At 60.5% G+C, this 27,655-nt stretch overlaps 2 protein-coding genes and 1 long non-coding RNA gene across 6 annotated transcripts; 1 reads left to right on the top strand and 2 right to left on the bottom strand.

Annotated features, from left to right (window-relative positions):
- The first annotated feature begins 295 nt into the window (after positions 1–295).
- LOC138735138 (uncharacterized) lies at positions 296–2,382 on the top strand. Its single transcript, XR_011339681.1, has 3 exons — positions 296–335; positions 530–564; positions 1,684–2,382. It is a non-coding gene; the product is annotated as an uncharacterized lncRNA (long non-coding RNA).
- Positions 2,383–2,684: 302 nt separating this feature from the next.
- On the bottom strand, positions 2,685–9,899 carry LOC138735136 (mRNA decay activator protein ZFP36L3-like). 2 transcript variants are annotated; one of them, XM_069883040.1, is made up of 6 exons: positions 9,781–9,899; positions 8,992–9,105; positions 8,319–8,375; positions 7,959–8,081; positions 5,759–5,872; positions 2,685–2,778 (listed from the first exon to the last, which is right to left on the bottom strand). In XM_069883040.1, exons 1-6 carry the CDS (start codon positions 9,895–9,897, stop codon positions 2,695–2,697), a joined length of 609 nt encoding a protein of 202 aa, XP_069739141.1. In that variant the 5' UTR covers positions 9,898–9,899; the 3' UTR covers positions 2,685–2,694. The 2 variants fall into 2 exon arrangements, with proteins under 2 accessions (XP_069739141.1, XP_069739142.1); XM_069883041.1 differs by lacking the exon at positions 8,992–9,105 and having other exon boundaries at positions 9,781–9,898.
- A 6,766-nt stretch (positions 9,900–16,665) lies between these two features.
- On the bottom strand, positions 16,666–26,949 carry SCN1B (sodium voltage-gated channel beta subunit 1). 3 transcript variants are annotated; one of them, XR_011339680.1, is made up of 6 exons: positions 25,905–26,949; positions 24,470–24,636; positions 23,286–23,526; positions 21,838–21,973; positions 18,875–20,673; positions 16,666–17,719 (listed from the first exon to the last, which is right to left on the bottom strand). XR_011339680.1 is itself a non-coding variant. In XM_069883038.1 (6 exons), exons 1-5 carry the CDS (start codon positions 25,948–25,950, stop codon positions 20,607–20,609), a joined length of 657 nt encoding a protein of 218 aa, XP_069739139.1. In that variant the 5' UTR covers positions 25,951–26,949; the 3' UTR covers positions 16,666–20,403; positions 20,581–20,606. The 3 variants fall into 3 exon arrangements, 2 of the variants coding, with proteins under 2 accessions (XP_069739139.1, XP_069739138.1); XM_069883038.1 differs by having other exon boundaries at positions 16,666–20,403; positions 20,581–20,673; XM_069883037.1 differs by having other exon boundaries at positions 16,666–20,673.
- Between the last annotated feature and the right edge of the window lie 706 nt (positions 26,950–27,655).

Below are 27,655 nucleotides of genomic sequence, written 5' to 3'. Positions count from 1 at the left end.
CCTAACTCCCCCTTTTCACCCCTAAATCCCCCCTTTTCACCCCAAAACCTCTTTTATCACCCCCAAATCCCCTCTTTACACCCCAAAAACCCACTTTTTCACACACCAAACCCCTCTTTTCACCCCAAAACCCCCCTTTTCACCACCAAATCCCCCTTTTCACCCCCAAAATCACCCCTTTTCACCCTCAAATCCCCCCTTTTCACCCCAAACCCCCCCTTTCCACCCCAAAATCCCTTTTTCCCCCCCAAATCCCCCCTTTGCACCCCAAAACCCCCTTTTCCTTTTTATTCCCCCCCCAGGAAGAAGTTCAAGTGCAAAAAGGCAGAGCCCAGGTGAGACCCCCCCCTCCTCCTCCTCTCCCCCCGCCCAAAAAATTGGGACCCCCCCCACCCAATCCCCCACTTTTGGGTGCCTCCCCCACCCTGGGACCCCCCCCAAAGTGGGTGCATCCCCCCAAACCCCCAGATTTAAAGGGGGGGCTCCCCCTGACCCCCCTTTTTCTCTCCCCCCCCCCCCCCAATTCCAGCTCCTCGGACCCCCGGCAGCCGGGCAAGACCCCAAGTGAGTGGGGGGCGGGGCTTAAGGGGGCGGGGCTTATGGAGGGGCGGGGCTTATCGAGGGGGCGTGGCCTAAAGGGGGTGTGGCTTAAAGGGGGCGTGGCTTGGGTCTGGGGAGCTTATATAGAGGAGGGTAAAAGGGGGGGGTCCTGGACCCCTGGGTGCCCTATAGGGGGGGTTGAGGGGGTGGTCCTGGAACCCTGGGTGCCCTATAGGGGGGTTGGGGGGGTGTCCTAGACCCCTGGGTGCCCCAATGGGGGGGGTTGAGGGGGGTACTGGGGGGGGTCCTGGGACCCCTGGGTGCCCCGTGGGGGGATTGAGGGGGGGGTCCTGGACCCCTGGGTGCCCCATGGGGGGGTTGAGGGGGGTATTGGGGGGGGTCCTGGACCCCTGGGTGCCCCATGGGGGGGTTGGGGGGGGGGTCTTGGACCCCTGGGTGCCCTGTGGGGGGGTTGAGGGGGGTACTGGGGGGGGCTCCTGGACCCCTGGGTGCCCCATGGGGGGGGGTTGAGGGGGAGTCCTGGACCCCTGGGTGCCCTATGGGGGGGTTGAGGGGGGTATTGGGGGGGTCCTGGACCCCCTGGGTGCCCCATGGGGGGGTTGGGGGGGGGATCCTGGACCCCTGGGTGCCCTATGGGGGGGTTGAGGGGGGTATTGGGGGGGGTCCTGGACCCCTGGGTGCCCCATGGGGGGGTTGAGGGGGGGATCCTGGACCCCTGGGTGCCCTATGGGGGGGTTGAGGGGGGTATTGGGGGGGGTCCTGGACCCCTGGGTGCCCCATGGGGGGGTTGGGGGGGGGTCTTGGACCCCTGGGAGCCCTATGGGGGGTTGAGGGGGGTATTGGGGGGGGGTCCTGGACCCCTGGGTGCCCATGGGGGGGGTTGAGGGGGGTACTGGGGGGGCTCCTGGACCCCTGGGTGCCCCATGGGGGGGTTGAGGGGGGTATTGGGGGGGTGTCCTGGACCCCTGGGTGCCCCATGGGGGGGTTGAGGGGGGGAACTGGGGGGGGGTCCTGGACCCCTGGGTGCCCCGTGGGGGGGTTGGGGGGGGGTCTTGGACCCTGGGAGCCCTAGGGGGGTGTTGGGGGGGTCTGAGGGGGGGGTCTTGACTCTCTTTCCTTCAGCCCCCGCAGCCACCGCGTAGCCCCCTGCCCCCCCCGGGATGCCTGGCCCCCCCCCCCACCCCCATCACTGGTGCATGCAGCCCCCCCCCCCGCCTGAAGAAAGGGGGGGGAAGGATTTGGGGGACCCCCCCCACCACTTACGGAGCCAAGGACCCCCCCCTCTACCCCTAAAAGCACCTTCTACACTTGGGGGACCCCCCCCCCAAAAAACGTGGGAACCCCCATCTCATGAGGGACCCCTCCCCAAAATTGGGAAGCCCCCCTTCCCACTTTAGGGACCCCCCCCTCAAAAGCATGGGACACCCCCCCTCCTTTTAAAGCACTTTCCAAGCTTGGGGACCCCCCCCCAAAACCAAAGGACACCCCCCACCCCCCAAATTGGGGTATTCCCCCCACTTTAGGGACCCCCTCCCAAAGCCATGGGACTCCCCCCCCCAACCCACCTCCCCCCATGGCCCCCAATAAATCCCCCCCCCCCCCAAAATAAAGGGACCCCCCCAAATCCCCCCCCAAGCTGCCCTTCCCCCCCCAATTAATGCCCCCCCCTTCTAATTAGGGACCCCCCTATAAATTAGAGGGAGGGTCCCTGAAGTGGGGGGGGGGGGGCTGGGAGGGGCTCTTATGGAGGGGGAAGGGCGGTTTTGGGGTCCCCACCCCCCAAAAAAACTCTCCCCCCCCCCTCCACCTGGAAATAAAGGAGATTTTGTAGCGGCCGCTGGGGGGCGGGGCTTAAAGGGGGAGGGGCTTAAAGGGGGAGGTGCTTAAAGGGGGAGGGGCTTAAAGGGGGCTTAAAGGGGGAGGGGCTTAAAGGGGGAGGGGCTTAAAGGGAGGGGCTTAAAGGGGGAGGGGCTTATGGAATTGGGGGGTGCCATCATTCCGCTCCAGAGTGAACGGGGTAGGAAGGAATTTGGGGCTCCTGGGGGGGGGGGGACACGGACTTGGGGGGGTGGGGGGGGCAGGGGGGGGGTCGGTGGCATAAGGAGCTCAGCAGTGGGGGAGGGGGCGTGGCCTTTATTGATTGACAGCTCCGGGGGGCGGGGCCTCGCCAAGCCCCGCCCCCTGGCCGGGCAGCGCCGTCTGGTAGATGACGATCGGCTAATGGGGGGGGGAGAAAGGGCTCGGCTCCCAGTGCCTCCCAGTCCCTCCCAGTTCCACCCCAGTGCCTCCCAGTGCCTCCCAGTTCCACCCCAGTGCCTCCCCCTCCCAGTGCCCCTCCAGTGCCTCCCAGTGCCTCCCAGTTCCACCCCAGTGCCTCCCAGTGCCCCTCCAGTGCCTCCCAGTGCCTCCAGTGCCCCTCCAGTGCCTCCCAGTCCTCCCAGTGCCCTCCCTATGTCACCTCAGTCTCTCCCAGTACCCTCCAAGTATTGGGACCCCATAGAGACCCCACAGAGCCCCATAAGGACCCCTAGAGACCCCTAAGGACCCTATAGAGACCCCAGAGAGACCCAGAGACCCATAGAGGCCCAGGAGAACCCACGTAGAGACCCATAGAGACCCCTAAGGACCCTATAGAGACCCCATAGAGAGCCAGAGACCCATAGAGGGTGAAGAGAACCCATGTAGAGACCCATAGAGACCCCTAAGGACCCTATAGAGACCCCATAGAGGCCCAGGGACCCATAGAGGCCTAAGAGAACCCATGCAGAGCCCCATAGAGCCCCATAAGTACCCTATAGACACCCCATAGAGACCTAGAGACCCATAGAAGCCCAAGAGAACCCGTGTAGAGACCCATAGAGACCCTCAGGACCCTATAGAGACCCTATAGAGACCCAGAGACCCATAGAAGCCCAAGAGAACCCACGTAGAGACCCGTAGAGACCCATAGAGACCCCTAAGGACCCTATAGAGACCCCAGAGAGACCTAGAGACCCACAGAGGCCTAAGAGAACCCACATAGAGACCCATAGAGACCCCTAAGGACCCTATAGAGACCCCATAGAGACCCAGAGACCCAGAGAGGCCTAAGAGAACCCATGTAGAGACCCATAGAGACCCCATAGAGACCCCATAGAGACTCAGAGACCCTTAGAGGCCTAAGAGAACCCACGTAGAGACCCTTAGAGACCCCACAGAGAGACCCATAGAGACCCATTGGAACCCTATAGAGACCCTGTAGAGATCCAGAGACCCATAGAGGCCTAAGAGAACCCATGTAGAGACCCATAGAGACCCACTGGAACCCTATAGAGACCCCATAGAGACCCCATAGAGACCCCATAGAGACTCAGAGACCCATAGAGGCCTAAGAGAACCCATGTAGAGACCCTTAGAGACCCCATAGAGACCCATTGGAACCCTATAGAGACCCTGTAGAGATCCAGAGACCCATAGAGGCCTAAGAGAACCCACATAGAGACCCAGAGAGACCCATTGGAACCCTATAGAGACCCCATAGAGACCCAGAGACCCATAGAGGCCTAAGAGAACCCATGTAGAGACCCATAGAGACCCCTGAGGACCCCATAGAGACCCCATAGAGACTCAGAGACCCTTAGAGGCCTAAGAGAACCCACGCAGAGACCCTTAGAGACCCCTGAGGACCCTATAGAGACCCCATAGAGACCCCTAAGGACCCTATAGAGACCCCATAGAGACCCAGGGACCCATAGAGGCCTAAGAGAACCCATGTAGAGACCCATAGAGACCCCTAAGGACCCTATAGAGACCCCATAGACCCATAGAGGCCTAAGAGAACCCATGTAGAGACCCTTAGAGACCCCACAGAGACCCATAGAGACCCATTGGAACCCTATAGAGACCCTGTAGAGACCCAGGGACCCATAGAGGCCTAAGAGAACCCATGTAGAGACCCATAGAGACCCCTAAGGACCCTATAGAGACCCCATAGAGACCCAGAGACCCATAGAGGCCTAAGAGAACCCACATAGAGACCCAGAGAGACCCCTAAGGACCCCATAGAGACCCCATAGAGACCCCATAGAGACTCAGAGACCCTTAGAGGCCTAAGAGAACCCATGTAGAGACCCTTAGAGACCCCATAGAGACCCATAGAGACCCATTGGAACCCTATAGAGACCCTGTAGAGATCCAGAGACCCATAGAGGCCTAAGAGAACCCACATAGAGACCCATAGAGACCCACTGGAACCCTATAGAGACCCCATAGAGACCCAGAGACCCATAGAGGCCTAAGAGAACCCACGTAGAGACCCATAGAGACCCCTGAGGACCCTATAGAGACCCCAGAGAGACCCAGAGACCCATAGAGGCCTAAGAGAACCCATGTAGAGACCCATAGAGACCCCTAAGGACCCTATAGAGACCCCAGAGAGACCTAGAGACCCATAGAGGCCTAAGAGAACCCATGTAGAGACCCATAGAGACCCCTAAGGACCCTATAGAGACCCCAGAGAGACCCAGAGACCCATAGAGGCCTAAGAGAACCCATGTAGAGGACCCATAGAGACCCCTAAGGACCCTATAGAGACCCCATAGAGAGCCAGAGACCCATAGAGGCCTAGGAGAACGCATGTAGAGACCCATAGAGACCCCTAAGGACCCCATAGAGACCCCATAGAGACCCCATAGAGACTCAGAGACCCTTAGAGGCCTAAGAGAACCCACGTAGAGAACCTTAGAGACCCCATAGAGACCCATAGAGACCCATTGGAACCCTATAGAGACCCTGTAGAGATCCAGAGACCCATAGAGGCCTAAGAAAACCCACACAGAGACCCACAGAGACCCATTGGAACCCTATAGAGACCCCATAGAGGCCCAGGGACCCATAGAGGCCTAAGAGAACCCATGCAGAGCCCCATAGAGCCCCATAAGTACCCTATAGACACCCCATAGAGACCCAGAGACCCATAGAGGCCTAAGAGAACCCATGTAGAGACCCATAGAGACCCCTAAGGACCCTATAGAGACCCCAGAGAGACCCAGAGACCCATAGAGGCCTAAGAGAACCCATGTAGAGACCCATAGAGACCCCTAAGGACCCCATAGAGACCCCATAGAGACCCCATAGAGACCCAGAGAGCCGTAGAGTCCCAGGCCCCGCCCCTCCCTCAGGCCCCGCCCCCTCCCTCAGGCCCCGCCCCCTCACTCACGTCCCCGCCCCTGGAGGCCCCGCCCCTCGCCGCCGCCACCGCCCCCGTGAGCGCGAGCGCCGCGCCCCCCGCCGATGACGTCATCAGCAGCGCCTGAGCGCCCAGCACCGCCTCCTGCGGGAGAGGAGGGGAACTGCAGCGCCCCATAGCGCCCCATAGGGCCCTCTAGAGCCCCATAGAGACCCATAGGGCGCCCATAGGGCCCCACAGGGACCCCATAGAGCCCCCACAGGGACCCTATAGAGCCCCATAGGGACCTTTAGAGCCCCCACAGGGACCCCATAGAGCCCCATAGCGCCCCATAGGGACCCATAGAGCCCTATAGAGCCCCATAGAGACATCATAGGGACCCACAGGGACCCTATAGAGCCCCAGGAGGACCTTTAGAGCCCTCACAGGAACCCCATAGGGACCCATAGAGCCCCATAGGACCCCGCAGGGACACCATAGAGCCCTATAGAGCCCCATAGAGACCCATAGAGCCCCCACAGGGACCCTATAGAGCCCCATAGGGACCTTTAGAGCCCCCACAGGGATGCCATAGGACCCTATAGAGCCCCCCAGAGCCCCCATAGGGACCCACAGGGACCCCATAGTGCCCTATAGAGCCCCATAGGGACCCATAGAGCCCCCACAGGGACCCACAGGGACCCTATAGAGCCCCATGAGGACCTTTAGAGCCCCCACAGGGACCCCATAGAGCCCCACAGGGACCCTATAGAGCCCCATGGGGACCCATAGAGCCCCCACAGGGACCCCATAGCATCCTGTAGAGCCGCATAGGGACCCATAGAGCCCCCATAGGGCCCCATAGGGACCCCATAGCGCCCCATAGAGCCTCATAGAGCCCCCATAGCGCCCTATAGAGCCCCATCGGGACCCATAAAGACCCCACAGGGCCCCACAGGGACCCCATAGAGCCCCACAGGGACCCTATAGAGCCCCACAGGGACCCATAGAGCCCCACAGGGACCCCACACCTCCCTATAGAGCCCCATAGGGACCCATAGAGCCCCCATAGGGACCCCACAGAGCCCTATAGAGCCCCCATAGGGACCCACAGGGACCCCATAGCGCCCTATAGAGCCCCATAGAGCCCTATAGAGCCCCACAGGGACCCCATAGAGCCCCATGGGGACCCATAGAGCCCCACAGGGACCCCACAGTGCCCTATAGAGCCCCATAGGGACCCATAGAGCCCCCATAGGGCCCCCACAGAGCCCTATAGAGCCCCATAGAGCCCCCATAGGGACCCACAGGGACCCCATAGCGCCCTATAGAGCCCCATAGAGCCCCCATAGGGCCCCACAAGGACCCCATAGCGCCCTATAGAGCCCCACAGGGACCCCATAGAGCCCCACAGGGACCCCATAGTGCCCTATAGAGCCCCATAGGGACCCCATAGTGCCCTATAGAGCCCCATAGAGCCTCATAGAGCCCTATAGAGCCCCCATAGGGCCCCACAGGGACCCCATAGAGCCCTATAGAGCTCCATAGAGCCCCCATAGGGACCCACAGGGACCCCATAGCGCCCTATAGAGCCCCATAGGGACCCATAGAGCCCCACAGGGACCCCACAGAGCCCTATAGAGCCCCATAGAGCCCCCATAGGGACCCACAGGGACCCCATAGAGCCCCACAGGGACCCCATAGCGCCCTATAGAGCTCCATAGGGACCCATAGAGCCCCACAGGGACCCCACAGAGCCCTATAGAGCCCCATAGAGCCCCCATAGGGACCCACAGGGACCCCATAGAGCCCCATAGAGCCCCCATAGGGCCCCACAGGGACCCCATAGAGCCCCACAGGGACCCCATAGTGCCCTATAGAGCCCCATAGGGACCCCATAGTGCCCTATAGAGCCCCATAGAGCCCTATAGAGCCCCCATAGGGCCCCACAGGGACCCCATAGAGCCCTATAGAGCTCCATAGAGCCCCCACAGGGCCCCACAGGGACCCCATAGCGCCCTATAGAGCCCCATAGGGACCCCATAGCGCCCTATAGAGCCCCATAGGGACCCATAGAGCCCCCATAGGGCCCCCACAGAGCCCTATAGAGCCCCATAGCGTCCCCATAGGGACCCACAGAGACCCCATAGCGCCCTATAGAGCCTCATAGCGCCCTATAGAGCCCCATCGGGACCCCTAGATCCCCTATAGAGCCCCATCGGGGCTCCATAGGTGCCCCCCCCCCCCTTACCTGGGCGGCGGGCCCCAGGTGGCCGCAGGTGGGGCAGCCGTGGGGCAGCAGCAGCGCCTGCAGCCCCAGCACCAGGAGGGAGACGACGGCGGCCACGATGCCCAGAGCCAGCGCCGCCCGCGCCTGCCGCACCAGTAGCACCAGTAGCACCAGGGCCAGTCACCCCAGTGCCTCCCAGTGCCCCCCAGTGCCCCCCAGTGCCCTCCCAGTGCCCTCCCAGTGCCTCCCAGTGCCTCCCAGTGCCCTCCCAGTGCCTCCCAGTGCCCTCCCAGTGCCCTCCCAGTGCCTTCCAGTGCCCTCCCAGTGCCCTCCCAGTGCCTTCCAGTGCCCTCCCAGTGCCTCCCAGTGCCCCCCACTCACCCGCCCCACGCTGGGGCCCTGCGCCAGCGCCACCAGCAGCGCCCCCGACACCAGCAGCTGCGGGAGAGGGGGCGGTCACAGCCTGCCCCACAACCACCCCCCAGCCCCACAACCACCCCCCAGCCCCATAATTACCCCCCTAACAGCCCCCCCAGACCCATAACCACCCCCCCAACAGCCCCCCAGCCCCATAACCACCCCCCAGCCCCATAATTACCGCCCTAACAGCCCCCCAGCCCCATAACCACCCCCCTAACAGCCCCCCTAGACCCACAACCACCCCCCAGCCCCATAATTACCCCCATAAGAGCCCCCCCAGCCCCATAATTACCCCCCTAACAGCCCCCCCAGCCCCATAACCACCCCCCAGCCCCATAATTACCCCCATAAGAGCCCCCCTAGCCCCATAACCACCCTCCTAACAGTCCCCCCAGCCCCATAACCACCCTCCAGCCCCATAATTACCCCCCTAACAGCCCCCCCAGCCCCATAACCACCCCCCCCACCAGCCCCCCCAGCCCCCTAACAGCCCCCCCAGCCCCATAACCACCCCCCCACCAGCCCCACCAGCCCCCTAACAGCCCCCCCAGCCCCATAACCACCCCCCCACCAGCCCCCCCAGCCCCCTAACAGCCCCCCCAGCCCCATAATTACCCCCCCCCCCGCCCCTCACCGTGGCTCCGGTCCCCACGGGCGCCCCCAGCTGCCCCCCCAGCGGCTCCCCCAGCGCCCCCAGCAGCGCCGCCCCCAGCGCCACCTGCAGCGCCCCGAGCAGCAGCAGCGACACCTGGGGGGGGCGTGGCCAGAGCGTCAGGGGGCGTGGCCAGAGCCCGAGGGGGCGTGGTTATAGTCCCGGGGGCGTGGCCAGAGCCCCAGGGGGCGTGGTTATAGTCCCAGGGGGCGTGGCCAGAGCCCGAGGGGGCGTGGTCAACGGGAAGGGGGCGTGGCCACAGCTGCAGGACCCTTTCCTCCCAGTGCCGCCCCTCCCAGTTCGCTCCCAGACCCCCCCAGTTCACTCCCAGTCCCTCCCAGTCCCTCCCAGTTCCTCCCAGTGCCTCCCAGTCCAATCCCAGGCCCTCCCAGTCCCTCCCAGTGCCTCCCAGTTCACTCCCAGACCCTCCCAGTTCACTCCCAGTCCCTCCCAGTTCCTTCCAGTGCCTCCCAGTTCAGTCCCAGTCCCCCCCAGTGCCTCCCAGTTCACTCCCAACAGCTCCCAGTGCCTCCCAGTTCCCTCCCAGCCCCTCCCAGTGCCCCCCACTCACTCCCAGACCCTCCCAGTTCACTCCCAGTCCCTCCCAGCCCTGCCCAGCTTCCTCCCAGTGCCTCCCAGTGCCTCCCAGTGCCTCCCAGTTCACTCCCAGTTCCCTCCCAGCCTCTCCCAGTGCCCCCCACTCACTCCCAGCGCCCCCCAGCACCCTCCCAGTCCTTCCCAGTTCCCTCCCAGTGCCCCCCCCTCACTCACCCCCAGTGCCAGGGGCTCCCCCCACAGCCGCTGGCTCCCCGGTTTTGCGGGGGGGGACCCCAACTCTGACCCCCTCGGGACGATCCGGGTGAGGAGCAGCACCCCCTCCCTCTCCATCACCCTGGGGGGGGGGCACCCATGGGTGGGGGGACCCTCCTCCCAGTCCTCCCAGTTCTCCCAGTTCCCCCCTAGCTCCCTGCCCAGTCCCCTAGGGGGGTGGTTGGGGGTGGTTGGGGGGGGGTCCCATGAGTGGAGGAACCTAACTGGGGGGGGGGGGGGGGTCTGGGTTGGGGGGTGGGGGGGGGTCCTGTAACCCCTATGGGGACTCCTCCCAGTCCTCCCAGTTCACCCCAGTTCCCCCCAGCGCCACCTCCACGCACCCTATGGGGAAGGGGGGGGGGGTCTGAGTCCCCTGTGGAGAAGAGGGGGGGGGTCTGGGTCCCCTATTGGGGGGGGGGGTAAGGGGGGGGGGGGGTCCCATAACCCCTCTAGGGATCCCCTCCCAGTCCTCCCAGTCCTCCCAGTTCCTCCCAGTTACCTGCCTGGACGCCTGGGTTCAGAGCCGGGGGGGTGGGGGAGGGGCCCCAGTGTCCGCTGCCTTTGACCTTGACCCCCCCCCCAGGCTTGGTCCCTCCCCCCCCCAGCACCTAAATCCTCCACATCACTATTTTGGGGCTAAAAACCTCGATTTTGGTTCAAATGACCCAGTCGGAGGGGCTGAAATCCGATTTTTTTTCTAAAGAATCACATTTTGGGGCTAAAAATCGAGATTTTAGCTCAACCCCCTCATTTTCGGGGGGCGAACGCTCGTTTTTATTCTCTACGCTGCTTTTTTGGGGGGGAAAAGTCTTAATTTTGGGTCAAAAAGACCCAATCTTGCAGATTTTTGGCATCGACGCGGTTTGGGTTGAAAAATCGCTATTTTGGTTCTTAAAGGACCTTTTGGGTGAGGGAAAAATGCTCATTTTCAGTCATAACACTGTCTAGGGTGTAAAAATCATCATTTTGGTTCAAAAAGGCTCTTTTTTTGGGGTGAAACTCTTCGTTTTCTGTTCCAATGCCATTTTGGGGTGAAAAAACTTGATTTTGAGTCAAAAAAAGCCCTTTTTGGGGGGTTCTAAGCGGCGTTTTTCACTCACGACGCTGCCGGGTGTCTAAAAATCAACATTTTGGCTCAAAAAAAGCTCGATTTTTGGGGCTCAAACCCTCGTTTTCAGTCACAAAGCCACTTTGAGCCTCAAAATTCACGTTTTTCGTTACAAATGACCCTTTTTTAGGGGGGTTGAGCCCTTGTGGTCAATCTTTTGGGGCTAAAAATGAACATTTTGGGTTAAAACAGGTGCTCAGAAAAGCGGTGACGCAATTATCGACCCAATATCGAGGAATTTGAGCCAAAAACAACTCCAGGGGCAAAGTCCCTGGATGAGGGGAGGGGGATAAACCTGATTTTGGGTCCAAAAGTCAATTATTTTGCTCAAAAAACGCCTTTTGGGGGGTCAAACCTTTATTTTCAGGCAAGACGCATCGTGTTTTGGGTCTAATAAACAGCATTTTGGTTAAAAAATAGACTTTGCGTGGGGCTGAACGCTGATTTTTCAGTCCTTATTCTATTTTTGGGGCTAAAAATCTCGATTTGGGTTCAAAAAGACTCATTTTTTGGCACCGGAGGTTCTTATTTTGAGACGCGACGCAGTGTTTCGGCTCCGAAAAATCAACATTTTGGGTCAAAAAGGTCCAATTCGTGGGGACGAAACCCTCGTTTTCTGTCACGATGACGTTTTGGGTCTAAAAATCGATATTTTGATTGAAAATGACCCTTATTTGGGGGGGGATGAGCGATTATTTTCGGTCTTCACGCTGATTTGCGGTTAAAAATCTTTATTCTGGTTAAAAAGGCTGAATTAAATTTGACGAGGGCACCGTTTTGGGTCTGAAAACGGATAATTTGGTTCAAAAAGGCCTTTTTGGAGGGTAGAAAACCCTCTTTTTCAGCCAAAACGTCCTAAAAATGGAGAATTTCGTTCAAAAAGGCCCAATCTGGGGGGTTTAAACACCGTTTTTTTTGATTTGATGTCAATTTGGGGTCTAAAAAATCAATATTTTGAGCGTAGAAATTGATATTTTGGTTCAAAAGGGCCTTTGGGGCTGAAAAATGGATATTTGGGGTGGAAAGGGCCCCTCTTGGGGGGGGCTGAGCCCCCGTTCTCGGCGCCGCCGCTGGTTTTGGGGTTAAGAACAGCATTTTTGGGGCTCCCGGCCCAGCAGGGACACGCGGGGTCCCCCCAAGGTGACGATGGCCGGGGGGGGCCAAATGATGTAGGTGGCGGCCGGGGGCTGTGACGTCATCGGTGACGTCATCGGTGATGTCATTGATGATGTCATTGGTTGACAGGTCGCCTGGAAAGTTGGGAGGGGGGTGAGGCCCCAAAATGGGCCAAATCCCCCTCAAAATAGCCCCAAAATACCCCCAAAATGGGCCAAATTCCCTCAAAATGGTCTCAAAATACCCCAAAATGGGCCAAATCCCCCCAAAATGGCCCCAAAATGCCCCAAAATGGGTCAAATCCCCCCCAAATGGCCCCAAAATACCCCAAAATGGCCCAAATCCCCCCCAAATGGCCCCAAAATGCCCCAAAATGGGCCAAATCCCCTCAAAATGGACCAAATCCCCTCAAAATGGCCCCCAAATACCCCAAAATGGCCCCAAATCCCCTCAAAATGGTCTCAAAATACCCCAAAATAGGCCAAATCCCTTCAAAATGGACCAAATCCCCTCAAAATGGCCCCCAAATACCCCAAAATGGCCCCAAATCCCCTCAAAATGGTCTCAAAATACCCCAAAATGGGCCAAATCCCTTCAAAATGGACCAAATCCCCTCAAAATGGCCGCAAAATACCCCAAAATGGGCCAAATTCCCTCAAAAATGGCCCCAAAATACCCCAAAATGGGCCAAATTCCCTCAAAAATGGCCCCATAATACCCCAAATCCCCTCCAAATGGTCTCAAAATACCCCAAAATGGGCCAAATCCCCTCAAAATGGATCCAAAATACCCCAAAATGGCCCAAATCCCCCCCAAATGGCCCCAAAATACCCCCAAATGGGTCAATTCTCCTCCAAATGGTCTCAAAATACCCCAAAATGGGCCAAATCCCTTCAAAATGGCCCCAAAATACACCAAAATGGGCCAAATCCCCTCCAAATGGTCTCAAAATGCCCCAAAATGGGCCAAATCCCCCCAAAATGGCCCCAAAATACCCCAAACCAGCCTGAATTCACCCCAAAATCTAAGGTGGGACCTGCCTGACCCTGAAACGGCCCCAAAGAGCCTCAAAATGGTCCCAAATAACCCCAAAACGGTTGTTAAAAAAGGCAAAAAAAGGCCCGAATGCACCTCAAATCGCCCCAAAACGGCTCGAAATTGTCCAAAAAGGCTCGAATTCAGCCCAAAAGGCAGGGTGGGACCTACCTGGGGGGGTTGAGGGACGGGCTCGCGGGGTTCGCGGCGGCGGCCTCGACCCCGACCCCGACGCCGTCTCCGGCAGCAGCAGCAGCGTCGCCCCATCGCCCCGACCTGGGACCCCCCCAAAACGGGTCAAAGGGCCCCAAATAGCCCCAAAATGCCTCTAAAATGGCCCCAAAAGACCCAAAATGGCCCCAAAACACCCCAAAATGTCCCCAAAAGACCCAAAATGGCCCCAAAACACCCCAAAATGGTCCCAAATCAACCCAAAATGGCCCCAAATCACCCCAAAAGACCCAAAAATGGCCCCAAATCACCCCAAAATGGCCCCAAATGACCCAAAAATGGCCCCAAATCACGCCAAATCACCCCAAAAGACCCAAAAATGGCCCAAATCACCCCAAAATGGCCCCAAATGGCCCCAAAACGCCCCAAATGGCCCCAAAACACCCCAAAATGGTCCCAAATCACCCCAAAATGGCCCCAAATCACCCCAAAAGACCCAAAAATGGCCCCAAATCACCCCCAAATGGCCCCAAATCACCCCAAAATGGCCCCAAAGAACCCAAAATCGCCCCCCGAAAAGCCTCAGATCTGCCAAATGGCCCCAAATCCCCCCCAAATAACCCCAAATCAGCCCCAAATGCCCCCAAAGTACCCCAAGTCACCCCAAAAGTGACCTGAAAGCCTCCCTAATGGCCCCAAAGAACCCCAAAATGGCCCCAAATGACCCAAAAATGGCCCCAAATCACCCCAAAAGACCCCAAAATGGCCCAAATCACCCCAAAATGGCCCCAAATGGCCCCAAAACACCCCAAAATGGTCCCAAATCACCCCAAAATGGCCCCAAAGAACCCAAAATCACCCCCCGAAAAGCCTCAGATCTGCCAAATGGCCCCAAATCCCCCCCAAATAACCCCAAATCAGCCCCAACTGCCCCCAAAGTACCCCAAGTCACCCCAAAAGTGACCTGAAAGCCCCCCTAATGGCCCCAAAGAACCCCAAATCACCCCAAAAATGACTTGAAAGCCCCCCAATGGCCCCAAATCACCCCAAAATGGCCCCAAAAGACCCAAAATGGCCCCAAATGACCCAAAAATGGCTCCAAATCACCCCAAAATGGCCCCAAATGACCCAAAAATGGCCCTGAAGAACCCAAAATCGCCCCCTGAAAAGCCTCAGATCTGCCAAATGGCCCTAAATCCCCCCCAAATGGCCCCAAAGAACCCCAAATCCCCCCAAATGGCCCCAAATCCCCCCCAAATGGCCCCAAAGAACCCCAAATCCCCTCCAAATGGCCCCAAATCACCCCAAAACAGCCCCAAATCCCCCCAAATGCCCCCAAATCCCCCCAAAGTGGCCCCAAAGAACCCAAAATCAACCAAAAATGACCCCAAACCCCCCCAAATGGCCCCAAATCCCCCCCAAAAGACCCCAAAATGGCCCCAAAGAAACCCAAAATCGCCCCCCAAAAAACCCAAATCCCCCCAAATGGCCCTAAATCCCCCCCAAATGGCCCCAAAGAACCCCAAATCCCCCCCAAATGCCCCTAACCCCCCCCAAATGGCTCAAAAAAACCCTTCAAATCCCCCTAAATGGCTCCAAATCCCCCAAAATGGCTCAATAAGAACCCAAATCCCCCTAAATCACCCCAAAATGCACCGAACCGCCCCCCAAATACCCCGAAACGCCCCCCAGATCCCCCCAAAACGCTCTGAAACGCCCTAAAGGCTCCAAATCCACCCCCAAATCCCCCCGAAACACCCCAAATCCCCCCCGAAACACCCCAAATCCCCCCGAAACACCCCAAACGGACCCCAAACACCCCAAAAAATGCTTTGAATCCGCTCAAAACGCCCCAAAACGCTTCAAATCCCCCCAAAACGCCCCCCACGTTGCCTGTTCCGGGTGGGTTTTGCCTCCAAGTGACTCTCGGGGTGCGGGACGGAAGGAGGAGGAGCCCCAAACCCCACCCTGCACCCCCAAATCCAAGTCATCGCACCCCAAAAACCTATCATTGAGCCCCCCAAAACCCTATAATTTAGCCCCAAAACCACTTTGAACCCTCTAAAACCAGTCCGGGCAGCCCCAAAACCCTCAAAACCCCACCCCTGAACCCCAAAAAATAGGTCAGTGAACCCCAAAAGAGGTCAGTGAACCCCAAAAGAGGTCAGTGAACCCCTAAATCCCTATAATTGAGGCTCCCAAACCGGTCCGAGCACCCCAAAAAAAAAACGCGTCACCGAACCCCAAAACCACATCAAGGAACCCCAAAAGCTACAATTAAGGCCCCCAACCCCCCGCCCCCGAACCCCAAAATAGGGCAGGGGTCCCCCGAGGGCATCACTGAACCCCAAAACCTCATAATTGAACCCCAAAACCTCATAATTGGACCCTCAAACCTCATAATTGGACCCCAAATCCCCACCCCTGAACCCCTGAACCGGTCAGGGCACCCCAAAAACCCCATCATTAGACCCATAAACCCCACCCCGAGCCTCAAAATAGGTCAGGGCTCCCCAAAAATAGTCCTTGAACCCCAAAATAGGAGGAAGCACCTCAAAACCTCCCCCCCTGGACCCCAAAACCTGCAGAATGAGCCCGAATTCATCCCCGAACCCCCCAAAATCACCAATTTAGCCCCCCAAATCTTTCGTTGAGCTCCCAAAACTCAGCCCTGAACCCCAAAACCCGCAGAAAGAGCCTCAAATCCCAGCTCTGAACCCCCAAATCGCCTCTGAACCCCCAAAAAGGGGGGGAGAACCCCCAAAATCTCCCCCCCCCAGACCCAAATCCCTTTAATTTAGCCCCAAAATCAGGTCTGGGCGCCCCCCTCGATGTGTTAATTGGGGCGGGGGGAGCCTCCTGATGACGTCAAAGCCTCCCATGACGTCATGACCCCCCCACTTTCTGTGATCGAGCCCCAAAATCCTCGCGTTGAGCCCCAAAAAGGAGCTTGGGGGGGGGGGGGGGGGTTGGAGAGGAGGAAGGGGGCGTGGCTTGATGAGAAGGGGGCGTGGCCACGCCCCCATATACCCCTATGGGTGACGTCATTGTGGGCGTGGCCAAGCCATCCCATTGATCCCTATGGGCCCAATAGACTCAATTGGGTGACGTCATTAGGGGGCGTGGCCAAGTCCTCCCATTGCTCTCTATGGGCCCAATGGGGTGACGTCATCCAGGGGGCGTGGCCAAGCTCTCCCATTGCTCCCTATGGGCCCCATAGAGTCAATGGGGGTGACCTCATTAGGGGGCGTGGCCTAATTAGCATAAATCCTAATTGCTTAGAGGCCATGGCTTATATCACCCCCTTCCTCATTTGCATAAATTTGCATGGAGCTCGGAATTAGCCTTCAGCTTCCTAATCGCGCTGCTAATTGGCACGGGGCTTAATCGCGCGGCACCCCTCGTTTAGACGCGGCTCGTTTGCACGTGATTTATTTGCATGCCTCTCGTTCGCGCGGCTCGTTAGCGCGTCGCCTCGTTTGCATATCGTCGTTTGGCACATAGCGCGTCGGCGTCTCGCTCCTTCGTTCGCCGGGCTCGTTTGCATCCGCAGCTCTATTGCACGTCGCTCGTTAGGGTATTGCTTAATTGGCAGGCCACTCGTTAGCATGGCGCAGTTCGTTTGCGTGCCCCTCGTTTGCGCGGCGACAAACGAGGGGGGCGTGACGGGGCTCGAGTCCCAAAGGTCCCGATCGGAGCCTTTTTCGCCCCAAAATGAAGCAGCTTTGGCCCATGCAGGGGGGGGGCCGGGGGCTGGGGCCTTACTGGGAGCACTGGGATCCTTACTGGGAGCGCTGGGAGCCACCCAGGAGAACCCGCGGGGGTTTAGGGGGTGTGCTGGTTGCTTACTGGGAGTGATGGGATCCTTACTGGGAGGCATCCCGGGGAACCCAGGGGCGCCGGGTGCTTGCTGGGAGCACTGGGATCCTTACTGGGAGCACTGGGATCCTTACTGGGAGCACTGGGAGCCATCCTGGAGCACCCACGGGTGCTGGGTCCTTACTGGGAGCACTGGTTCCTTACTGGGAGCCATCCACGAGAACCCATGGGTGCTTGCTGGGAGCGCTGGGATCCTTACTGGGAGCACTGGGAGCCATCCTGGAGCACCCATGGGTGCTGGGTCCACACTGGATTCATACTGGGAGCGCTGGGTCCTTACTGGGAGCACTGGGATCCATCCACGAGAACCCATGGGTGCTTGCTGGGAGCGCTGGGTCCTTACTGGGAGCACTGGGAGCCATCCTGGAGCACCCATGGGTGCTTGCTGGGAGTGCTGGGTCCTTACTGGGAGCACTGGGAGCCATCCTGGAGCACCCACAGGTGCTGGGTCCTTACTGGGAGCACTGGTTCCTTACTGGGAGCCATCCACGAGAACCCATGGGTGCTTGCTGGGAGCACTGGGATCCTTACTGGGAGAACTGGGAGCCATCCTGGAGCACCCATGGGTGCTGGGTCCACACTGGATTCATACTGGGAGCGCTGGGTCCTTACTGGGAGCACTGGGAGCCATCCACGAGAACCCATGGGTGCTTGCTGGAAGCGCTGGGTCCTTACTGGGAGCACTGGGAGCCATCCTGGAGCACCCACGGGTGCTGGGTCCTTACTGGGAGCACTGGGAGCCATCTACAAGAACCCATGGGTGCTTGCTGGGAGCGCTGGGTCCTTACTGGGAGCACTGGGATCCATCCTGGAGCACCCATGGGTGCTGGGTCCTTACTGGGAGCACTGGTTCCTTACTGGGAGCCATCCACGAGAACCCATGGGTGCTTGCTGGGAGCGCTGGGATCCATAATGGGAGCACTGGGAGCCATCCACGAGAACCCATGGGTGCTGGGTCCATACTGGATTCATACTGGGAGCGCTGGGTCCTTACTGGGAGCACTGGGAGCCATCCTGGAGCACCCATGGGTCCTGGGTCCTTACTGGATTCATACTGGGAGCGCTGGGTCCTTACTGGGAGCACTGGGAACCATCCACGAGAACCCATGGGTGCTTGCTGGGAGCGCTGGTTCCTTACTGGGAGCACTGGGAGCCATCCTAGAGCACCCACGGGTGCTGGGTCCTTACTGGGAGCACTGGGATCCATCCACGAGAACCCACGGGTGCTGGGTCCTTACTGGTTCCTCACTGGGAGCCATCTACGAGAACCCATGGGTGCTTGCTGGGAGCACTGGTTCCTTACTGGGAGCACTGGGATCCATCCTGGAGCACCCATGGGTGCTGGGTCCTTACTGGGAGCACTGGTTCCTTACTGGGAGCCATCCACGAGAACCCATGGGTGCTTGCTGGGAGCGCTGGTTCCTTACTGGGAGCACTGGGATCCATCCTGGAGCACCCATGGGTGCTGGGTCCTTACTGGGAGCACTGGTTCCTTACTGGGAGCCATCCACGAGAACCCATGGGTGCTGGGTCCTTACTGGATTCATACTGGGAGCGCTGGGTCCTTACTGGGAGCACTGGGAGCCATCCACGAGAACCCGTGGGTGCTTGCTGGGAGCGCTGGTTCCTTACTGGGAGCACTGGGAGCCATCCACGAGAACCCATGGGTGCTTGCTGGGAGCGCTGGGATCCTTACTGGGAGAACTGGGAGCCATCCTGGAGCGCCCATGGGTGCAGAGTCCTTACTGGTTCCTTACTGGGAGCACTGGGAGCCATCCATGAGAACCCATGGGTGCTTGCTGGGAGTGCTGGGTCCTTACTGGGAGCACTGGGAGCCATCCTGGAGCACCCACGGGTGCTGGGTCCTTACTGGGAGCACTGGGATCCATCCACGAGAACCCATGGGTGCTTGCTGGGAGTGCTGGGTCCTTACTGGGAGCACTGGGATCCATCCTGAAGCACCCACGGGTGCTGGGTCCTTACTGGGAGCACTGGGAGCCATCCACGAGAACCCATGGGTGCTTGCTGGGAGCGCTGGGTCCTTACTGGGAGCACTGGGAGCCATCCTGGAGCACCCATGGGTGCTGGGTCCGTACTGGATTCATACTGGGAGCACTGGGATCCATCCTGAAGCACCCATGGGTGCTGAGTCCTTACTGGTTCCTTACTGGGAGCACTGGGATCCATCCTGGAGCACCCATGGGTGCTGGGTCCTTACTGGGTCCTTACTGGGAGCACTGGGATCCATCCTGAAGCGCCCATGGGTGCCGAGTCCTTACTGGTTCCTTACTGGAAGCACTGGGATCCATCCTGGAGCACCCATGGGTGCTGGGTCCATACTGGGTCCTTACTGGGAGCACTGGGATCCATCCTGGAGCACCCATGGGTGCTGAGTCCTTACTGGGTCCATACTGGGAGCACTGGGAGCCATCCTGGAGCACCCATGGGTGCTGAGTCCATACTGGGTCCATACTGGGAGCACTGGGATCCATCCTGAAGCGCCCGTGGGTGCTGGGTCCTTACTGGGTCCATACTGGGAGCACTGGGATCCATCCTGGAGCACCCATGGGTGCTGAGTCCATACTGGTTCCTTACTGGGAGCACTGGGATCCATCCTGAAGCACCCATGGGTGCCGAGTCCTTACTGGGTCCATACTGGGAGCACTGGGATCCATCCTGAAGCACCCATGGGTGCCGAGTCCATACTGGGAGCACTGGGATCCATCCTGGAGCACCCATGGGTGCCGGGTCCATACTGGTTCCTTACTGGGAGCACTGGGATCCATCCTGGAGCACCCATGGGTGCTGGGTCCATACTGGGTCCTTACTGGGAGCACTGGGATCCATCCTGGAGCACCCATGGGTGCTGAGTCCTTACTGGGTCCATACTGGGAGCACTGGGAGCCATCCTGGAGCACCCGTGGGTGCCGAGTCCTTACTGGGTCCTTACTGGGAGCACTGGGATCCATCCTGGAGCACCCGTGGGTGCCGAGTCCTTACTGGGTCCTTACTGGGAGCACTGGGATCCATCCTGAAGCGCCCGTGGGTGCTGAGTCCTTACTGGGTCCTTACTGGGAGCACTGGGATCCATCCTGAAGCACCCATGGGTGCTGGGTCCATACTGGATTCATACTGGGAGCACTGGGATCCATCCTGGAGCACCCGTGGGTGCTGGGTCCTTACTGGGTCCATACTGGGAGCACTGGGATCCATCCTGGAGCACCCATGGGTGCCGAGTCCTTACTGGTTCCTTACTGGGAGCACTGGGATCCATCCTGGAGCACCCATGGGTGCCGAGTCCTTACTGGTTCCTTACTGGGAGCACTGGGATCCATGGGGGGGGGGTGTGGGGGTGCAGTGGGGGGAGGGGTGATGGGTGCAGCCCCCCCTCCCGGGGGCGGGGGGGGTTATTGCGGGGAGGGGGGGGAGGCAGCACCCAGAGGTGCCTTTACTGGGAGCTACTGGGAGCTACTGGGAGCTACTGGGGCGCCGTCCCGCCCGCGCAGTTCTCTTTGCTCTCCGAGGTGATGGCGAGGTACTCGGAGCTGGGGGGGGGGGGGGGGGTGTGAGAGGTTTGGGGGGGCTCCCAGGGGGCACCCCAAGATCTGGGGTGGCACCCAAGCCCCCCCATTTCATCCCAACCCCCCCCTTGAACCCCAAAATCCACCCTGAACCCCCCAAATCCCCCCCTTGCACCCCAAAACAACACCCATTTCACCCCAAAACCCACCCTTGAACCCCCAAAACCCCCCCTTGAACCCCCAAAAAACCATCCATTTCACCCCAACCCCCCCCTTGAACCCCCCTCTACCCCCCCATTTCCCCCCAATACCCCCCTCTATCCCCCCATTTCACCCCAATACCCCCCTCTCTCCCCCAATTTCCCCCCAATACCCCCCTCTACCCCCCCATTTCACCCCAATACCTCCCCAGTTCCCCCCAATACCCTCCTCTATCCCCAAATTTCACCCCAATAGCCCCCATTTCACCCCAATATCCCCCTCTACCCCCCCATTTCCCCCCAATACCCCCTTCTACCCCCCATTTCACCCCAATACCCCCCTCTATCCCCCCATTTCACCACAATACCCCCCTCTCTCCCCCAATTCCACCCCAATACCCCCAATTTCCCCCCAATACCCCCCTCTACCCTCCCATTTCCCCCCAATACCCCCCTCTACCCCCCCATTTCACCCCAATACCCCCCTCTACCCCCCCATTTCCCCCCAATACCCCCCTCTATTCCCCCATTTCCCCCCAATACCCACCTTTATCCCCCCAATACCCCCCTCTACCCCCCCAATTTCACCCCAATACCTCCCCATTTCCCCCCAATACCCTCCTCTATCCCCAAATTTCACCCCAATAGCCCCCATTTCACCCCAATACCCCCCTCTAACCCCCATTTCCCCCCAATACCCCCCTCTACCCCCCCATTTCACCACAATACCCCCCTCTACCCCCCCAATTTCACCCCAATACCCCCCATTTACCCCCAATACCCCCCTCTCTCCCCCAATTCCACCCCAATACCCCCCGTTTCCCCCCAATACCCCCCTCTACCCCCCCATTTCACCCCAATACCCCCCTTTATCCCCCAATTTCACCCCCATACACCCCCATTTCACCCCAATACCCCCCCTACGCCCCCAATACCCCCCTCTACGCCCCCAACACCCCCCGTTTCCCCGCGGCGGGGGGTGACTCACGCGCTGTCGGGGGCGGGGGCGGCGGCGGCCACCTTGCGGTAGCAGTAGAGCATCTCGGCGGCCAGCCAGAGGGTCAGCACCACGATCAGCACGTACATCAGGATCTCGGACACGATGGACGCCAGGTCCCGGCGCGCTGCCCGCCGCGGGATTCGAACCGGGGACCCCAGGGGGGACACAGGCCACGCCCCCTCCTTAAGCCACGCCCCCAGCCCCATTCACCCCATAGGCAAAGCCACGCCCCCAGCCCCATTCATCCCTATAGGCAAAGCCACGCCCCCTCCTTAAGCCACGCCCCACCCCATTCATCCCTATAGGCAAAGCCACGCCCCCTCCTCCAACCCCTATTTAACCCCTTGCAGCCCACAGCCCTCCAGGCCCCTCCCACCCCTATTTAACCCCTTGCAACCCACAGCCCTCCAACCCCTCTAAGCTCCTCCCACCCCTCCAGGCCCCTCCCTCCCCTTTAAGCCCCTCCCCCCATTTAACCCCTTGCAGCCCAAACCCCTCCAGGCCCCTCCCACCCCTATTTAACCCCTCAAAGCCCACAGCCCTCCAGGCCCCTCCCCCCCCCCCATTTAACCCCTCGAAGCCCACAGCCCTCCTGCCCCCTAGGCCCCTCCCAACCCTCTAGGCCCCTCCCTCCCCTTTAAGCCCCTCCCACCCCTAATTAACCCCTCAAAGCCCAAAGCCCTCCAGTCACTTTAGGCTCCTCCCACCCCTTTAAGCCCCTCCCACCCCTATTTAACCCCTTGCAACCCACAGCCCTCCAACCCCTCTAGGCTCCTCCCACCCCTCCAGGCCCCTCCCACCCCTATTTAACCCCTTGCAGCCCAAACCCCTCCAGGCCCCTCCCACCCCTATTTAACCCCTCAAAGCCCACAGCCCTCCAGGCCCCTCCCTCCCCTATTTAACCCCTCAAAGCCCAAAGCCCTCCAATCACTTTAGGCTTCTCCCACCTCTATTTAACCCCTTGCAACCCACAGCCCTCCAACCCCTCTAGGCTCCTCCCACCCCTCTAGGCTCCTCCCACCCCTTTAAGCCCCTCCCACCTCTATTTAACCCCTTGCAGCCCACAGCCCTCCAGGCCCCTCCCACCCCCAATTAACCCCTCAAAGCCCACAGCCCTCCCACCCTCCAGGCCCCTCCTTCCCTTTTAAGCCCCTCCCTCCCCTTTAAGCCCCTCCCACCCCATTTAACCCCTTCCAACCCACAGCCCTCTCACCCCTTTAGGCCCCTCCCTCCCCTTTCCGCCCCTCCCACCCCATTTAACCCCTTGCACCCCAAGCCCCTCTCACCCCCTTAGCCCCCCCCACCCCTTTACCCCCCCTCCCAGCTCCATTTAACCCCTCGCAGCCCACCACCCTCCCACCCCTCCAGGCCCCTCCCTCCTCCATTTAACCCCTCGCGGCCCGCAGCCCCCGTTTAACCCCTCGTGGCCCGCGCACCCGTGTCCACCACGGCCAGGCGGATGGTTTTGTTGCGGGCCAGGCTGTAGACGTAGCCCTCGAAGGTGAGGTTGCGGCGCAGGCGGCACACGTAGTGCCCGGCGTGCTCCCGCGCCACCGCCGACAGCAGCACCGACAGGTCCTGCAGGTCCCGCGTCCCCCGCGAGCCGTTCCAGCTCAGCACCTCCTTGAAAGGGCCCGGGGCCACCCACGGCTCCTCCTCGGGGCTGTAGTGCAGGATCTGGGGGGGGGGAAAGGGCCTCCCAGTAACTCCCAGTGCCTCCCAGTAACCCCCCCTGCCCCTCCTCGGGGGAGAAACGGCCTCCCAGTAACTCCAGTGCCTCCCAGTAACCCCCCCTGCCCCTCCTCGGGGGAGAAACGGCCTCCCAGTAACTCCCAGTGCTCCCAGTTTGTCCCAGTCCCCCTCAATTACCTTCCCAGTCCCTCCCAGTGCCTCCCAGTCCCTCTTCATGACCTCCCCAGCGCCTCCCAGTGCCCCCCAGTCCCCCTTAATGACCTCCCCAGTGCCTCCCAGCCCCTCCCAGTGCCCCCCAGTCCCTCTCAGTGCCCCCCCAGTCCCCCTTAGTGACCTTCCCAGCCCCTCCCAGTCCCCATTTATGACCTTCCCAGTCCCTCCCAGTTTGTCCCAGTGCCTCCCAGTCCCCTTTAATGACCTCCCCAGTCCCTCCCAGCGCCTCCCAGTCCCTTCCCAGCACCTCCCAGTCCCTCCCAGTCCCCCTTAATGACCTTCCCAGCCCCTCCCAGTCCCTCCCAGTGCCTCCCAGTCCCCATTTATGACTTTCCCAGTCCCTCCCAGTCCCCCTCAATGTCCCTCCCAGCGCCTCCCAGTCCCTCCCAGTGCCTCCCAGTCCCCCTTAATGACCTTCCCAGGGCCTCCCAGCCCCTCCCAGTCCCCCTCAATGACCTCCCCAGTCCCTCCCAGTGCCTCCCAGTCCCCCTTTATCACCTTCCCAGCGCCTCCCAGTCCCTCCCAGCACCCCCCAGTGCCTCCCAGTCCCCCTTTATCACCTTCCCAGCCCCTCCCAGTTTGTCCCAGTGCCTCCCAGTCCCTCCCACTCCCCCTTAATGACCTTCCCAGCCCCTCCCAGCCCCTCCCAGTGCCTCCCAGTCCCCCTCAATGTCCCTCCCAGTCCCTCCCAGTCCCTCCCAGTCCCTCCCAGCACCTTCTGGAAGTGGGGCTCCCCGTCGGGGCGGAAGAACCACTCGCCCTGGGCCTCGGCGGGGGTCTCGCTGCGGCGCTTGCAGGCGATGCACAGCAGGCGGAAGGAGGCCCCCAGCACGGCCTCGGTGCCCGACGCCACCTCCACGCAGCCCCCCCGCGCCCCCCCGGCTGTGGGGGGGGACACACCGGCTCACCCCTGAACCCGGGGGGGGACCCCAAATCCAAAGGGGGGACCCCAAACCCAAGGGGGGAACTCAAGTGCATGGGGCATCCAGGAACGGGGTGTGGAGGCGGGGGGGAGGGAATTACGGGGGACACCTCAGGTCTAAGTAGGGGGGGACTTCAAATCTAGGGGGACCCAGGAATAAGGGGGAGACACGGGGGACAAGGGGGACCCCCCCAGATCTAAGGGGGGGACTCCAAATCCAAGGGGGGACCCTAAATCCAAGGGGGGGACCCCAAATCCAAGGGGGGGGACCCCAAATCCGTGGGGGGGGGGAACCTAAATCCATGGGGCATCCAGGAATGGGGTGTGGAGGCGGGGGGGAGGGAATTAGGGGGGACACCTCAGGTCTAAGGGGAGGGGGGACTTCAAATCTAGGGGGACCCAGGAATAAGGGGGGGACTGGGGACACTGGGGAGGGGACTGGGGACACTGGTGGCACTGGGGGGGGGACTGGGGACACTAGGGAGGGGGAGGGGGACACTGGGAGGGGGATGGGGGACACTGGTGGCACTGGGGGGGGACTGGGGACACTGGGGAGGGGGATGGGGACACTGGTGGCACTGGGGACACTGGTGGCAGCACTGGGACTGCGGCAGGGACAGGTGACAGCGCGAGGGGGGGAGGTGACACTGCGGAAAGGGGGGGGGGGCGGAATGTGACACCCGGAGGGGACAGAGGGACATGGGGGGGGGACAGGGGGACACTAGGGGGGACATGGGGGGGCACTGGGGGGGACATTGGGGGGGACAGGGGGACATGGGGGGGACAGGGGGACATTGAGGGGGACATTAAGGGGGACAGGGGGACACGGGGGGGGACCCTGGGGGGGGGAGAGAGGGACGTTGAGGGGGACAAGGGGACATTAAGGGGGACAGGGGGACATTGAGGGGGGACAGGGGGACCTTAAGGGGGACAGGGGGACATGGGGGGGACACTAGGGGGGACAGGGGGACATTGAGGGGGGACAGGGGGACATGAGGGGACACTGGGGGGGGCACTGGGGGGGACAGTGGGACATTGGAGGGGGACAGAGGGACATGGGGGGATATGGGGAGGACACTAGGGGGGACAGGGGGACACTGGGGGGGGTCAGGAGGGACAGGGGGACACTGAGGGGGGACAGGGGGACATTGAGGGGGGACAGAGGGACATTGAGGGGGGACAGGGGGACACGGGGGGGGACAGGGGGCCACGGGGACCCCGCACTCACCCATGAGGAGGCCGAGGAGGAGCTGGGAGAGCGCCGCGGACAACATGGCGGCCCCGGTTCGGGCCGGTTCGGGCCTTTCCGGACGGGTTCGGGCTCTTTCCGGAAGCGCTCGGCTATTTCCGGACCGGGTTCGGCTCTTTCCGGACGGGCTCGGCTCCGGTTCGGCTCTTTCCGGACGGTTCCGAGCCCGGTTCGGCTCTTTTCGCTCCGGTTCGGCTCTTTCCGACCCGATTCGACTTTTTTCCTCACCCGATTCAACTTTTTTCTGACCCGGTTCGACTTTTTCTGACCCGATTCGGCTCTTTTCGTTCCGATTCAGACCCGGTTCGGCTCTTTTCGCTCCGGTTCGGCTCTTTCCGACCCGATTCGACTTTTTTTCTCACCCGATTCGACTTTTTCTGACCCGATTCGACTTTTTCTGACCCGATTCGGCTCTTTTCGCTCCGATTCAGATCCAATTCGCCTCTTTCTCACCCCGATTCGGCTCCCATTCGGCTCTTTTCACCCCGATTCAGATCCCATTCGGCTCCTTTTCTCCCCGATTCGGCTCTTTTTGCCCTCGTTTGGACCCGATTCGACTCTTTTCTGACCCGATTCGGCTCTTTCCACCCCGATTCCTCTCTTTTCGCCCCGATTCAGATCCCATTCGCCTCTTTTTCACCCCGATTCGGCTCCGATTCGGCTCTTTTTGACCCGATTCGGATCCCATTCGGCTCCTTTTTTCCCCGATTCGCCTCTTTTTCACCCCGATTCGACTCTTTTCGCTCCGATTCGCCCCGATTCCGCTCTCTTCGCCCCAACCCGCCTCCTCTTTTCACCCCGATTTGGTTCTTTTTGCCCCAATTCGGCTCTTTTTGCCCTGATTGGGACCCGGTTCGGCTCGTTTCACTCTACTTCGGCTTCACTCGGGTCCCTTCGGCTCTTTTCGGCTCTTTCCGGCTTCACTCGGGTCCCTTCGGCTCCTTTCGGCTCCTCTCGGGTCCCTTCGGCTCTTTCCGGCTCCGCTCGGGTCCCTTCGGCTCTTTCCGGCTCCTTTCGGCTCTTTCCGGCTCCGGGCAGGGGGCTTGGGGCTGTGACAGAGCGAGGAGCCCCCTCCCCGTGTCCCCCAGGACCTCCCCGTGTCCCCAAGAACCTCCTTGTGTCCCCAAGGGTCTCCTCAGGCCCCTCCCCGTGTCCCCAAGAACCTCCTTGTGTCCCCCAGGTTCTCCTCATGGACCCCCCCATTGTCCCCAAGGACCTCCCTGTGTCCCCAAAGTTCTCCTCATGGACCCCTTAATGTCCCCAAGGACCTCCCAGTGTCCCCAGGAACCTCCTTGTGTCCCCAAAGTTCTCCTCATGGACCTCCTTGTGTCCCCAAGGGTCTCCTCATGGACCTCTTGGTGTCCCCAAGGTTCTCCTCACGTCCCCAAGAACCCCCTGGTGTCCCCCAGGTTCTCCTCATGGACCCCCCATTGACCCCAAGGATCTCCCAGTGTCCCCAAGGTTCTCCTCATGTCCCCAAGAACCTCCTTGTGTCCCCAAAGTTCTCCTCATGGATCCCCAATGTCCTCAAGGACCTCCCCGTGTCCCCAAGAGTCTCCCCATGTCCCCAAGGGTCTCCTTGTGTCCCCAAGAACCTCCTTGTGCCCCCCAAGTTCTCCTCATGGACCTCCTGGTGTCCCCAAAGTTCTCCTCATGGACCTCCCCGTGTCCCCAAGGTTCTCCTCACGTCCCCAAGAACCTCCTGGTGTCCCCAAGGTCCTCATGGACCT

The sequence above is a fragment of the Phaenicophaeus curvirostris genome, unplaced genomic scaffold (genome assembly GCF_032191515.1).
Source record: "Phaenicophaeus curvirostris isolate KB17595 unplaced genomic scaffold, BPBGC_Pcur_1.0 scaffold_483, whole genome shotgun sequence".
Taxonomy (NCBI): Eukaryota; Metazoa; Chordata; class Aves; order Cuculiformes; family Cuculidae; genus Phaenicophaeus; species Phaenicophaeus curvirostris.
The sequence above is the reverse complement of the archived record's forward strand: the minus strand, read 5'-3'. Positions and strand labels throughout refer to the sequence as shown.